This window comes from Rutilus rutilus (assembly GCF_951802725.1).
Source record: "Rutilus rutilus genome assembly, chromosome: 21".
Classification (NCBI taxonomy): domain Eukaryota; kingdom Metazoa; phylum Chordata; class Actinopteri; order Cypriniformes; family Leuciscidae; genus Rutilus; species Rutilus rutilus.
This window is the reverse complement of record NC_140226.1, coordinates 6,224,640-6,240,556: the sequence shown is the minus strand read 5'-3', so window position 1 is coordinate 6,240,556 and position 15,917 is coordinate 6,224,640. Positions and strand designations below refer to the sequence as shown.

General features: G+C 37.9%; 1 protein-coding gene across 2 annotated transcripts in view; it reads left to right on the top strand.

Moving 5' to 3' along the window:
- The window catches only part of ralgapa2 (Ral GTPase activating protein catalytic subunit alpha 2), a 204,543-nt gene extending 189,837 nt beyond the window's left edge, over positions 1–14,706 (top strand). The window contains exons 39-41 of one of the 2 annotated variants that reach the window (XM_084393879.1): positions 1,656–1,780; positions 10,326–10,362; positions 12,620–14,706. In XM_084393879.1, coding sequence (XP_084250005.1) covers positions 1,656–1,780; positions 10,326–10,330 — 130 coding nt within the window. In that variant the 3' untranslated portion in view covers positions 10,331–10,362; positions 12,620–14,706. The remainder of the gene's footprint in view (positions 1–1,655; positions 1,781–10,325; positions 10,363–12,619) is intronic. The other variant, XM_084393878.1, reaches the window with a different exon arrangement.
- The last annotated feature ends 1,211 nt before the right edge of the window (positions 14,707–15,917 follow it).

Sequence of the window (15,917 nt, the reverse complement as noted above, 5' to 3'; positions counted from 1 at the left end):
CATCAGTCGGGCCCTCCAGAATTTCAGCAGGCAAGCATGTGCCTCCACTCCTCAACCTATTCATTACACATTAGAGCGCACACACACACACATATACATATACAGCAATGCACACTGATTGTATACGTGTATTAGCTCTTGAGTGATTGCCTGGCTTGTGTTGGTGTGTATGTGGACGTCAGGGCAGAAACACCTGCTCATGCGTTTGTTTGGACGGTTAACGGACTGTGGCTGTAACTGAACAGGCCACGCTCACCATGTGTGTAATGACTGCGGTGCAAATGGCTTCAGGAAGATTTGATTTGTTTCGTCTGCCGTAGTACCAGTGCCCAACCTAGTTTCCATTTGCTCTGAAATGCCAAGTGGAATGTGGCGGATCCTGAAGCTAAATTGTGATTAAAGCAAACTGTAATTTTAACTGTCGTTTTTTCTAAAAGTCTTCCGCTACATCTCCTTTTTAATTTACTTCCCTTGATTATTTTAGCTGCCTGTGAATAAAAAATATATATATGAAAACTCGTTTACTGAGCGCTGTGTTACTTAACCTGTGTGACTTTCTTTCTTCTGTGGAACACAAAAGGAGAAGTTTAGCAGAATGTTCACACACCGCTGCCGCCCATGCACGAAAATAATGCACTTTCACCAAGACAGGTACATTATAATGATTTCTAAAGGATCACTGAAAACTGGACTAATTACCATCACAGGAATAAATTACATTAGTAACACTTTATAAAAAGTATACAGTAATAAAGTACTTACAAATCATTTGCAAACTATTAGTTTATAGTTAATTAATAGTTTATATATTGTAGTCTCTACATTATATATATATATATATATATATATATATATAAATAGGCTATTTACAAATAGTGAGTTCTTCATGCAATTAACAAATTATTATTGTTTAATTAGCTCATATGTAAAGAGTTAGATAATGCTTTGTTAACAACATATTAACCGTAAATAATACTCACTTACATTAGGTCACAGAAGATCAGAAAATGTCATTCATTAAGTGCTTTAAACCAACCTTTGTTGGACATTAAGTGCATTAGTATTAAGTGTTCCTTATTTTATTTTTTACAAATACATTAAGCACAAACACACACACATACATTTTTCCATGTGTTATGTGGACTTTCCATAGAGATAATGATTTTTTTAATACTGTGCAGACTGTATATTCTATCCACTAACCCCAACTGATGCATTTTAACGTGATCTTTTGAGTATTTATATGTATACATAAAGTACTAACATATTGACAGCATTTTTTTTTTTTAAGACATCTTTTAAAAACGTATATATGTGTTAGATCTACTGTTAGATCTCAAAAAGCTTCCTTGCATTTTTGCATATTCAGACTTGGTTGGCAACAAAACTCATGAGAACCAGTTGCATTTGGCATCATTGGCATAAAAATGGTGCAAACATCTTGATTCACCGGTTTTGAATATGCATGCATACATTTCAGTGTGTTACTCACACAACATTTCTACTTTGTGATGATTTCATGAATCTTTTTAGATGCTGGCATTATAACTCTTTTTCTGTGCTGTTTTCACTGTCCAGTCGTTGTTCCTGGGTATTTGTGAACCCTGTGATGATCTTCTGTCATGTGAATGTAATTTTCCTTGATGGGCCACCAGTTATGAGGAGAGAGCTCTCTACCTGGAGGCCATCATTCAGAACCACAAGGAGAACATGACCTTCGAGGACTTTGCTGCCCAGGTCTTCTCTCCTTCCCCCAGCTACTGGCCAACGGGAGGAGCAGGTGAGACACCGCCTCTAGCCTTTTATTTTCCTTTTTCTAATGATTGGTACTGTACTAACCCAGAACCTAAACCTAACAACTTAAGGCCCTTGCACACCGAGTCCGAAATTATCGCATGCGTTTTTTTCGCATTTGTGATTCGGTGGCTCTGAATTGTTAAAACACCATTCAAAATGCTTGCTACGGATGCGGAAAACGCAGAAAATCGAACCTGATTCGAATTTTTTTTTTGACGGACGAAAGTTTCAAAGGCAGTGTGCAAGCGTGACTGACAACGTGAGGTCGTATTTATTTTTTAACGTGCGGATTTTTAAGTGAACTATTCCTTTAACTTATTTTAGTCAGTACTTTCTTGGGTAAATAAACTGTAAGTGCACATACTGCAAAAGTGCAGTTTTCATTTTGCTGTTCAGTAATTCCTCTTCCACCCCCGTTTACAAAATTGGGAAATCACTCAAATGGATAGGTTGTCTGGTACGGTTGCTTATTGCATTTCACATGTGTTGTAAGACTATGGATATGGGCAATGCACAGGTCTAGATGAAACCATATGGTCCCTGCACTGACCGTACAGGCTCGACATTTTATGACTGCAAAAATAAAATCAATACAGCCAACGATTGTGAAAGCAGTATGTCAAACCACAATCGCACGGCTGTACAGCTTAATGAACCACACACCTGAAAAGGAGAAATTGATGTGGGCATAACTCTATTTAAAGATCCAGGGTGTCATGAGAATGAATCTAATCTTAACAATCACGGACATATCTGTAGTGAATATGTCTATATAGTTTTTGAAAAGTTAAATTGATTTAGTTGTAGCTTTTTTTAGTACTTCAGCTTAAACTAAACCAAAATGAGATGTTGCAACTAACTGAAATGAAATAAGTTAATAAAATTAGTTTTGTATATTTTATTTTGTTTTATATCAGTTAATGTTTGTTTTTTTCACGCAATGAAATTTTTTTTTATGGTTTTAGTTTAAGTTCATGATAGTAACCCTGTCTCATATACAGTGCAATGCATAAGTGAATACACCCATGCTAAAGTTGACTAAAAAGAGGAATAAAAAATCATATTTTGGAAATTGAACTTAATGCCTTAATTTAAAAAATTAGGAAAAATCCAACCTTTAAGGACACCAATTTTCTTTGTGAATGAATAATGTATCGTAAATAAATAAATGTTCTTCCTTAAAATACATGGTGCATAAGTGAGTACACCCCTATGTTAAATTCCCATAGAGGCAGGCAGATTTTTATTTTTAAGTTTTTTTTTTTTTTTTTTTTAGGATACTATGCATCCTGATAAAGTTCCCTTGGCCTTTGGAATTAAAATAGCCCCACATCATCACATAGCCTTCACCATACCTAGAGATTGGCATGGTTTTATTTCAGTTAGCCTAAAAGCTAGTTTGATTTGCATTGAGAGATGATCTTATGGAAAGTACCCCATGCCAATCTCTAGGTATGGTGAAGGCTATGTGATGATGTGGGGCTATTTTAATTCCAAAGGCCAAGGGAACTTTATCAGGATGCATAGTATCCTAAAAAAAAAAAAAAAAAAAACTTAAAAATAAAAATCTGCCTGCCTCTATGGGAATTTAACATAGGGGTGTACTCACTTATGCACCATGTATTTTAAGGAAGAACATTTATTTATTTACGATACATTATTCATTCACAAATAAAATTGGTGTCCTTAAAGGTTGGATTTTTCCTAATTTTTTAAATTAAGGCATTAAGTTCAATTTCCAAAATATGATTTTTTATTCCTCTTTTTAGTCAACTTTAGCATGGGTGTCTAAACTTATGCATTGCACTGTACTACAGTCACGACTTTCCCTTTTTCTTTAAAAAACAAACAAACATTGAATCTTCATTTTCGTCAGTTTTTCAGGATTTTGATTTATTTTATTTATTTTTTTATTACATTTACATAATGACAAAAGCGGTTGTGTTTGTTTGGCTGGACATGTAGTGCATTTTGCCGAGTTTATTTACTTTTCTTTGTTATTTAAATAGTTGTTTAATATGTGCAGTCTGTTCTTCAAGTGGATGGTAATTCCCCCGTCCCTGAATGCAGCAGGTCTGATGTGGAGTGCACTGTACAGGCTCTCTCTTTTACATCATTTTCCAGAATAATCCTCTGAAAGTTTTGATTTCTATAGCAACGCCCATTTATTTCCTAGAAAGGCGTTGAAAATCGCTATGGTGACCTCTATTGACTCGTGACAAAAGCTGCATACAGAGCGGCTCACAGACACACCCACTGAACCCGGAGAGAGAGAGAGAGAGAGAGAGAGGGAGGGAGGGAGACCGACCCTATTAGACACTTCAAACTCCATCTCTCTGAATTTCTCTTGTTTTGCATCTCAGGGTTTCTTGTTGTACCTCCATTAAACCCACCAGAAACTGCTTTCCCAGATTGTCGTTCTCTCTTTTTTCTTCTTTCGCCTTTCTCTTTTGTTCTAATTACTGTCTCATGTTCATTCCTTTCTGTGTATAATCTGAGTTGTCATGCCGGTTTCTTTTCCTTTCGTGTTTCTTCTGTTTGTGTCGCCAAAACCAAATTACAAATTCAATATTTATTTACTAATTAACACTTAAATTAATAATATACCCATAAAATGTAGCCTTAAGATGGAAAGAGGTGATTCTGTGTATGCATACAAAACATGCAAGCTCTGTTCCAAAGCCTAGAGATCCGTCCAGTTTAAGAGCGTTTTAGAGCCATCAGAGGTTCATAGCAAAGGCTGGTACACCATCGTTTTGATTGTACCATGAGTCTGTTGAAGTCTTGATTCTGTAAAACTAATGTTGTAGTAATTATATACTCTAATTATTTACACTTATGGATTTCCTTTGAAAATAAAGTTGAGACATAACACTACCATTCAAAAGTTTGGGGATAGTAAGATTTTTTTGTTTGTTTTTGAAAGAAGTCTCTTCTGCTCATCAAGGCTGCATTTATTTGATCAAAAATGCAGTAAAAACTGTAATATTGTGAAATATCATTACAATTCAAAACAACTGTTTTCTATGTGAATACATGTAAAAAAAAAAAAAAAGTATTCCTGTGATTAAAGCTCATTTTTCAGCATCATTACTCCAGTCTTCAGTGTCACATGATCCTTCAGAAATCATTCTAATATGATGATTTGATGCTCCAGATAAAAAAAAAAAAAAAGTGAATAAAATTACATTGTAAAATATATTCACATAGAAAACAGTTATTTTAAATTGTAGTAATATTTCACAATATTGCTGTTTTTTACTGCATTTTTGATCCAATAAATGCATCCTTGCTGAGCATATGAGCATAAAAAAAAATCTTACAGACCCAAACTTTAGAACGTTAGAGTAGTAATTTACCCACATCTACATCAAGCCATAGCAGCTTGACACTTTTATGAGATAACTGCCTATGTAGACAGCGACAACTAGACAGCTCACTGCATTCTGGAGCAGAGCCACAGATTCACTCACAGCTACACGGTTCAGACTCACAGATGCTTAAACGTTCAGTGCAGTTCATTTCAAACACCTCCTCGCCCAGTAGGACTTTAGCTGTTTTGTGGCTGATGGTCTCTTGACCTGCTCCATGTTTCACCACCATCTCACCCATGACAGCAGGCAGGCGTTGGCCAGGGATGGTTTGGGACGTGGATTACCTCTGGGCCAAGCTGGACTGTAAGCCTTTCTGCCTGCTTCCTCCATTAGGCATGTGGCCCCACACGTCTGTTACACAAACCTGTCTTTTTCACTCTTCTTCTCTCCGTTTTCAATACACCCTGCATGTTCCCTTTTTATGACAGTCAATCGAGCACATAGAATTTCCTCCTTGGTTTCCCGGAACGGTTTCTTTTAAAGTGCCCCCATTATGCTTTTTTATAATATTACCCTTTGTGCCATGTGTAATATAGCTGTTTGTGAGTGTCAAACGTCTGCAAAGTTTTAAAGACCTAAGTGCACGTCAAATAAAGTTAAAGTCTCCTAAAAGAAAGAATCGAATCTGAACTGTCAAAACTGTCAGCAATTCCAGTCTCACTTCCTGCACCAACCTGTAGGTTTATAACTCATTTGCATAATGAAGCGGCCTCCTATGGTTTTCATTGGCTTTGGTTTCATTGGCTTTGGTTTCATTGGCTATGGTTTTCATTGGCTGTCCGCGAACAAAGTCTACTTTGACCCGCCCTCAAACACTGTAGTTGTAGCTGAGACTGGAAGAGTTTAGTTCGTGTTGCCGACATGTAGAGGAGACGCTGGTTCTTCATATCACTGTATCAAGTCCTGATGAAGAGCTGAAATTCAGAGATGCTAATGGCCATTTCGTTTCCATCATGCACAATGCCACTGGAAGCGTTTGACCAATCGCATCAGAGCAGAGCTGGCTCTCAGACAGGAAGGGTTTAGAGAGACCAAATCCTTGATCGAACCGTTTCAGACACTTAGGGCCTGTTTACACCTGGTCACTTCATGAGTGTTTACTGATTTATCAAAACGATTCCATTTACACTTGGTCACATAAATGTGTTTTTTTATATGCAGATCACGTCACCCAAAACAACAGATATGAGCTGCTTTTTATTGATCATCAGCTAATTTCAAAATCAAAGACCGCGATAGGAGAATAGGAGGCCGCTTCATTTACTTTTAATGAAGATGATTGTGTGTTAAGCGTCTGTGACTTTGGTTTGCGATAGTTTGCGCGTTGGCTTGATGAAGAGATGCTCAGCTGTGGCGATGCGTGTTGCAGTAGCGTCGTCATATCTGACTATAACATGACATATAACCCATAACACTCTCTCACACGTTTATTTTTTAGCATTGATGGGAGGAGTCAAATTTACATTTGTGGTTTCAACAACCAGATGCATTTACACTTGTCCAGTTTGGTCTGGTATACGGCCCAGACCTCCTCCTGATCTGGTTTGAGCGATCAGAGTTTAATTGAAGTGTTTCGGAGGGCATTTACACCTGATCTTTTCACGATCCGACAGCTATCCGATCACAGAAAACACATGAAGTGGCCAGGTGTAAACAGCTCCTAAGAGAAAAGACATGATTCTGCAATATACAATGAGAAAAAGAAAGTGTATTTTAACCCCGAATGCATGTAAACCTGTTGTAGGAGACCTGCGAAACTGAATTAGGGACCTTTAATATAGCATAATAGGGGCACTTTAAAAAACAAAAATGTGAGTTGCACTTGTGGAAAGCGCAGTGCATCATGTGAGCTCATGGATCGGCACATAATTCATTGGGAAAAAACTTTACCTCTGTTCCAAAACCTAGTTCACCACCAGATAAGCAGCTAAAGCTTCAAAGGCAGCATTCTAGGAGACTGGAATGAACCTTACTTTGTGTATTCAGATTCAGCTGTTTTTGATTGATGATATAAGTGATATATCTCTCAACACTGTCTGCCAATTTATTTTTTCTAAGCTCATTGCTGTGTATTCTGGGATTGCCTCATCTGTGAAGGATACTGTACATCATGTAATGCCAAAGCGAAGTAAACTACCGTTCTAAGATTTGGGGTCAGTACGATTTTTATTTTTATTCCACAAGGATGCTTTCATTTGAGAAAAGTGACGGTCAATACTTTTACATTTGTTAAAAAAAAATTCTGTTAAAGTGCTGAAAATTTTTTAATAATCTGATAATAATCAGAGATGTTTCTTGATCCTCGAATCAGCAATGTCCAGGTAGGTCCACTCACTAGGTTTTGGAACAGGGCAAACTAACCGTGAGAGCATAGAAATCTGTGGTTGTATCCATGCAGGGCTTGGTCTGGGCCGTTCGGTTATTCAATTGAGTATTTGACAGGAATTGAGGATTGAGTTAAATTGTTGTTTGTTTAATATGATAGTTGGTGGACAAGAGCTCTGAGATAGATCAGTCTCATTCAGAGCCGGACAGTAACGGAGTACATTTACTTGAGTACAGTACTTAAGTACAATTTTGAGGGATCTGTACTTTACTCAAGTATCATTTTTGGGGAGTACTCATGACTTTACTCAAGTACATTTGAGAGGCAAATATTGTACTCTTTACTCCACTACATTTCTATCCATAACCGTTAGTACCCGTTACTTCTTCTAAAAAAAAAATCTCGGAAACCCTCAATTTGTTAGTTCCCTCTCAAACGTGATTGGATTGAGCAGGCGCCACTGATTGGGACAGCCTATCAGCAATCACCTTCAGCTTTCCGCCAACGTCAACTCCATTGTCAGATTTAGATAAGAGACGAAACCATGGACGAAACAATGGATGAAGACGCAGCAGGTCCATCCCGGCAATGTGCCAACCCGTGGCCCCACCTCACCAGACTAGTTAATGATAGTTTTCGCTTCAAGTGTTTGCTGTGTTTACCAATGTAAGCACTGTGGCAGTAGTAATGCAATATTTAAAAAATTGACTCTTGTACTCTTGATACTCAAGTACTTTTAAAAACAAGTACTTTAGTACTTTTACTTAAGTAGACATCTGACTGTAGTACTTTTACTTGTACTTGAGTAAAATTTAGCAAGGGGTATCTGTACTTTTACTCAAGTAATGAAGCTGTGTACTCTGTCCGCCTCTGGTCTCATTACTATGGAAGCTTGTTTCCGCCACTGAATAATAAATAAATAATAATAATTGCGACTTTTTATCTCACAATTCTGACTTTTTTTCTCACAATTGCGATATATCAAGTCAGAATTGTGACTTTTTTTCTCAGAATTGCGAGATATGAAGTCAGAATTATGAGAAATAAAGTCGCAATTCTGAGATATAAAGTCGCAATTGCGGGATATAAAGTCGCAATTCTGAGAAATAAAGTCGCAATTGGGAGATATAAAGTTAAAATTGCACGATATAAAGTCGCAATTGCGTGTTATAAAGTCAGAATTGTGAGATATAAACTATTCTGAGGTTAAAAAAAAAAGAAAAAAAGTTTCTTTTTTTCCCTTAGAATTTGACTTTTTAAAGATGTCAGAATTGCGAGATATAAACTCACAATTGCGTGTTATAAAGTCGGAATTGCGTGATATAAAGTCGCAATTGCAGATTTCTGACTTTATAACATGCAATTCTGACTTTATATCTCGCAATTCTGACATTTTAATTCACGCAATTCTGACTTTATATCTCGCAATTCTGACATTTTAATTCACGCAATTCTGACTTTATATCTCGCAATTCTGATTTTATTTCACGCAATTCTGACTTTATATCTCGCAATTCTGACTTTATTTCTCAGAATCGCGAGATATAAAGTCAGAATTGCGTGACATAAAGTCTCAATTGTGAGATAAAAAGTCGCAATTATCTTTTAAAATGTTTTATTTTGTGGCGGAAACAAGCTTCCATACATTACAGACGTAGGCCAGGAACTGATATCATTTACACCCTCCCTCATATAAAACCCCAGATACATTATATGATTACGTCATTATTCCAGCACAAACACCGAACGATCATCTTTGTTCAGAAATAGCCTTGTGTTCGGGTTTAAACGAAACTCATTTCGGTGAACACAAGTTTGATGTTTTGAACAAGCATCTATTTCCACTCCCATGTCTGGCATCCCACAGCTTTTCCCATGTTAAACATTCTTTCATTCTCAGAAAACACACGGTGTGAATAGAAATGTTCCACCTTCTGCTTGTCTGTCATGAGCACTGTATGTTATGTGTCAGTGATGCACTGAAGTTTCAGCAACCGCAAATATTGGGTGGAAAATTAACCTAAGCTTCTGTAACGGCGAAACATGTCAATAACTCCGCTTGTAAACAATGCCACGCAATCCTACATTTACATCAGAAAAGCCAATGTAAAAAAATGCAGAGAGCATTTTGCTAAATGTATATAGTTACTTAACCTTAACTTCATTATTTAATAAATGTTTGGATAAATATTTCATGAGAATGAGTTTTTTTTTATTTAAATGTTTATATTTCAACAACAAACTGGAGTAGAAGTTGATATAAAAAGGTGGTAACTCTTTACAATAAGGTTCATTAATGTATTAACTAACATGAACTAACCATGAGCAATTCATTTGTTACAGTATTTATTAATCTTTGTTAATGTTAGTTAATAAATATCCAGCTGTTCATTGTTTGTTCATGTTAGTTCACAGTGCATTAACTAATGTTAACAAATACAACCTTTGATTTTAATAATGTATGAGTAAATGTTGAAATAAATATTGACTAAGATTAATAAATGCTGTAGAAGTATTGTTCATTCTTGGTTCGTGTTAACTAATATTAATTAATGAACCTTATTGTAAAGTGTTACCAAAAATGTTTAAATGCAAATGATGAAATAAACGTTGTTTTCGGCTAAAGAAAACCTCTTCTGTCAGTTTGAAACATTCCTTTCAGTTCATCACTGTTATGTGTGTGTTTGAACATTTTGTGTTGTCCTTCCTTCACCCCTCAGGAGTAACTTCTAACACACTTTTTCCACAGCGTTCTCACACACACACACACACACACTCGTGACGGTGCACAGCTTACGTGTTGCTCTATTGTCTTCTCTCCTCTTCAGATTAAGTGTGTTACAGGTGTGAGTTCAGTAACTGAAGGTAAGAGTCTCGGTCTGAGCGGAAGCCTGGTGTCTGTCCCAGAGATCCCTCTCTTTTCCTCTCGTCTACTCATCTTCCCCTCTTTATTCCCTCTGGAGCAACAGCGAGGCCGTTCTGATTATGGACTCAAGCGCAGTAATCGTAACACAGTAGCAGCATGAATGCTCTCCATCTCTCCTCCTCTCCTGCATGTCTCCGCTTTATTCCCTCTTTTCTCCTCGTCTTTGTCCTTTGGCGTGTGTGTGTTTGCCTGAGGCCACATCTGACACTAACACCTGCCCTACTGGAACATGTCTTTGTCACTTACGCTTTTGTTTGGACTGCTGGGGGAGCAACTGGGAATGAGGGACACTTACTTAATATATAAATATGCTGGGATATATATCTCTCTATATATATATTATGGAGGCCAAACAGGAAATAATTGTATAAATCTCAATTTGCAGGATGTGGATATTTACACGTTACACTGAATTTTTCAGTTTCACTTCACAACAGTATTTTCACAAATATATTCTTTTTTCCTTCCTTCCTTTTTCTTTTTTCTTCTTCCTTTTTCCTTTTTTTCCTTCCTTTTTCCTTTTTTTCCTTCCTTTTTCCTTCCTTCCTTCCTTCCTTCCTTCCTTTATTTATTTATTTATTTATTTATTACTCTTTTCCTTGATTTTTCCTTCCTTCATTTCTTCCCTCCTTTCTTTCTTTCTTTCTTTCTTTCTTTCTTTCTTTCTTTTTCTTTCTTTATTTCTTCCTTCCTTTTTCTTTTTTCCCTTCCTTTTTCCTTTCTTTCTTTCTTTCTTTTATTCTTTCTTTCTTTCTTTTTCTTCCTTCCTACCTTTCTTCTTTTTTCCTTTCTTCCTTCTTTCTTTCTTTCTTTCTTTCTTTCTTACTTTTCCTTTTTTCCTTCCTTTTTCCTTTTTCCCTTCCTTTTTCCTTTTTTCCTTCCTTTTTCCTTTCTTTCTTTCTTTCTTTCTTTCTTTCTTTCTTTCTTTCTTTCCTTCTTCCTTTCTTTCTTCCTTTCTTTCTTTCTTCATTTCTTTCCTTTTTCCTTCCTTCCTTCCTTCTTTCCTACCTACCAATATGAGAACTTTTAAAATGATTATTATTATTATTATTATTATTATGTGTCTAAACTTTACATTTTAATGAATAGAATTAAGAAAAATATATCTGTGCTGTTGAATTTTTTGGCATTTCTAACTTTATTTTCAGAATGTTTGTATTTTTGATACTAATAACTATATAAATAATTAAAATGTATTACAAAAATTATATTAAAAATATATTAAAAAAATATATATTAAAATATAATGAAATGAATTATATATTTATATATAGTTATTTTGTGTTTGGCCCCATGTAATATTTATATGCTGTTTTCACTCACGCTTTTCTTTTCACAAGCAACACAGTGCACTCTTATTTTTAATTTTGAGCGCACTTCATGAAAACGCACACATGAGAGGTGCTGATGAAGACAGAAACTCTCAGGGTTTGCATGACTGACTTGATTCACACACCTCACCTAGTTAATTGTGAAGATGATCGGATCAATCACTGTGATGAAGAGCACTGTTGGGTCGGTACGCTCTCAGCTCAGCTCCAGTGTGGAAACAGTCATCTCTTAGATCAATAAATGATGAAATCCCTCGTTCGCTCAGCATTGGAGAGGAGGGACCTGTGGATAAGTGTGTGTCCTCTCTGCTGGCATCCTGAGGTGGTGTGTGTGGACGAGTGGAACGGACACCGCCCGCGCTCGTTCACTCCTCCCCGACTCCTTTCACATGCTGAGGCTGTTGTTCTCCGCTCTCCTCCCCCTCTTTCAGTGAAGCCCTGGAGTGGAGGTCCATGTTCCCCACACCATCTGCTCTCAGAAACTTGAGATGCCCGTAAAAAAAAAAAAAGGAATACGGTCGAAAAGAAAGAAAATAGCCAAGCAGATGCCATCTTGACAAAGCAGGAAGCTTGTTTAATTTAGATGCTTTCTTGAGTACCAGTGTCTCCGATCTCCTGCAGAATCCATATTTTTGCAATTCTGTTTCTTTCCTGCAGCAGAGAGGAACTGCTTTTCACATCTAAACGCCTGAGTTTGTAGAACGACAGTAATTGGCGGTAACAGTAAAATGGCTGATTTACTTGAGCACCATTCACATCCGTCTCCATCAGAGGGGTTTCTGCTTCAGGAATGGCATGCTATCAGCTTATTAATGTCATGATTGCTGATGCTTGACTCTGCGTGTAATATGTCCTCGTTTCCCAGGTTCCCTCAGCGGCAGCACGAGCGCTGACCTCAGTGTTACTGTGATGACCATCGACACCGGTGACCAGGTCTCTCCCACGATACCACGGGCATCCAAACACCGGGTGTCCGGGAAGCTCCGCCGCTCAGCCAGCGCCATCAGCAAATCCTCAAACTGAGCTCTTCCTCCGGCCCGAACACTGCAGCGTCCTTAAACCTGTGCTTGAATGTATTATTTCACCTGTAACTTTTGTTTGTGTGTGTGTGTGTGTGTGTGTGTGTGTGTGTGTGTGTGTGTGTGTTGAAGCCTCGTAGCATTGAAAAATGCAACTGTCGTCACTGTATGTCGTGCAGAAAGAAAAACCAAGAGAATAATGTATGCTGAAGACAAGGACTTTCATAGAAATACGCATTCAGAACTCGAATAATGCTATAAAACGCCCGAGGCTTTAGCTAGTTCAGAACACTCACTTTTCTTCATGTCAAACACTGAAAACCCAAGCATTGATGAATGTGGGAGAGACTTTCGTGTCGTCCCCCGGCACTGCGACGCTTTTGGCCAGTCTGAGAGAACACTGACACTCTTGAATCGTGGAAAGAGAGAGCGTCAGCTTTTACTACTTTAATAACGTGTAACCAGTGACGTCTTTCAAAGCAATGAAATCATGTTTTCTTTTCTTTTTTTTCTCGTTATGATTACTTTTAAGCAACTGGTTTGATTGTTTTATGGAACTGATTAATGCAAGGTGCCGAACTGAAAAGGCACCTGTCGTTTGTGATTCTGTCGAGGTGTAGCATGAATGTGCTTCTTAATTTGGGATTTGAACGCGTCCCGTTCCTGTCATGTGAATCTACTCTAACATTCCGATGTTTTTGCACTCTCTCTCAGTGGTGAAGATGCCGTGGTTTCTTCTTTTCTTCCCTCTGTGTTTGAATGTACTGTACATTGCTTTCATTTTGATTCGCTTTGATTTGATTTGATTGGATGATATATATTTGTGTCATGTTGTATATACGGAGCAGGATCTGGCGTGTTGTAGCAGACTGGCCCGAGGAAGCGCCTCAGGTAAACCCGAACTCTGGCTGTGAATGAAGCGATCCTCACAGTGCCTGTCCGCTGCTTCTCTTTGGCCAACTGGAACCAGTCTGTGGGGTTTTTTCTTTGTGTTTCCCCTCCACGACTTTAATTGATCCCACACTTCCTGGATGGAGAGCAGACGAGAGAAAGATCCGCACGAGTCTTGCATTTCACTGGAGTAAATTGAATGAGATTGTCTGTGTTTTGTGAGAGCTGCTTCTGTGAGATTAGATGCTGGATGGGGATCTTTTCCACCTGCTTCCCCGATTCCCACGTGCCTCTCCGAGTGCCCTTTACCATACCAGCAGCATCTCTCTCTCTCTCTCTCTCTCTCTCTCTCTCTCTCTATCTTTCTACATCTCTCGCGCTCTCTCTCTATCTCGCCCTCTCTCTCTCTCTCTCTCTCTCCCTTTCTCTCTCCCTCGCTCGCCAACGCCCTGCCGCCCCTCTCTCTGTCGCCGTAGAGACCGGCCTGGTTGCCATGGAGACCAGGTGTTACACACTGCAAGCTCCGCCCACGCTGCAACAGGACACATGTTGCACTACTTTGCCTTACCTGAACACTTGTCTTTATAGTCTTGCTTCGCCTGACACTTTCCCCCTCTCTTCCAAACGCTAAGTAACATAGGAGGCATTCTCTGAGTGCACTGAATGAAAAAGCTGACGAATGTATGCAAACCGGCGGCCCGAATCCCAGCTTAATCCCAGATTGATACGGATTTTGAAATACTGCAACTAGCCTGACTTCTGTTTGAGGACGATATGTCTATTGTAGACTTTGTTGTTAGCCTTGTATATTGTGTCTCTTTTTTGTTTTTGTTTTTTGAATGTTCTAAATTCTGAAGGATATAAATATAATAATGCCTGTAATATAATCTTTGTAAAAGACATTGATAAGGAAGCTTGAAGATTTCATCATGACTTGTTAACATATCAGACTGTTTTTAATAGAAAAAGTAATCGCTTTATCTTTACTAGAAATGTGAAGAAGTCGAAACATTTCATTAAATCGATTTGAAGTTCATGTTTAGATGCGTTTGTTTGCTCTGTTTTATTCATTGTCTCTTGCTCTCATTGGGTAGTTGCCATGACGTCAGCAGTGTCCTGCACGTTTATGGTTTATTTAAACAATGTTTCTGATTATTTACTGCAAATGTCACTGCAGCACTGGAACAAAAAAAAAATGCTGTAGGATTTACTAATTCACTGAAAAAGTTGTTTCCTGTAAAACACACTCCAATATTATTTGCTTTAATAGCCACTTTGAAAAGGTCATTTTTTAGTGTATTTAAAGGGATAGTTTACCCAAAAAAGGAAAATTCTGTCATCATTTACTCACCCTAACGTCGTTCCAAACCCGTATGAGTTTCTTCTGCTGAACACAAAAGAAGATATTTTAAAGAATGTTGGTAATAGATCAAACAGTTGACGGTAGAAAAAACTAGGTCAATGGCTACCGTCAACTTTTTGCTTTCAAACATTCTTCTAAATATCTTCCTTTGTGTTCTGCAGAAGAAAGGACTTCATAAATGTTTATGAACAACTGGAGGGTGAGTCAATGATGACAGAATTTGCATTTTTTTAAGTAAAATGCAAAACGAGTAATTAAAAATGTCCAGTTACACCAAAAATAAAATGTTAACCTAAATGTTTGTTGACAGAAAAAAAGTTATTGGATCTTCTATTTGTCAACTACCCACAATTTGAACTGACTACACCCTCTAAAGGGTTAGTTCACCCAAAAATGAAAATTTACATCATTTACTCACCCGCATGTGCTTTATATATATAAATAAACACAAACATACACAATGTAAGTCATTTGGGGTCCACATCCATTTGTGTTCCACAGAAGAAAGTAAGTATTTTGTCATTATTGAAACCCAGTTTCATGCATACAATAAGACGTTGACTTTGGGCTGCTCCTGAACTGAAGAACTGTTTTATATCTGTCTGAAACCATCCATGACTCTGTGCTCTTGTGAGAGAATGCGTGGACATATTGTGTGTTGGAGCGAGTGTGTGTAAGTGATGCTCGGGGGTTAGAGGTTGTTGTGTTGCTGGAGCTGAGGGAATAAGAGTGTAACCTGACCCTCGTCCCATCTGCCTCTCCTGCTGCTCCATGAGTCTCTGAGTACAGGTGCACACACTCCAACACCTACAGCTCCTGCAGGTGGCCTCCGTCACACACACACACACACACACATAGACGTTTAATTACTGACTCTGTGTGTGTGTGCA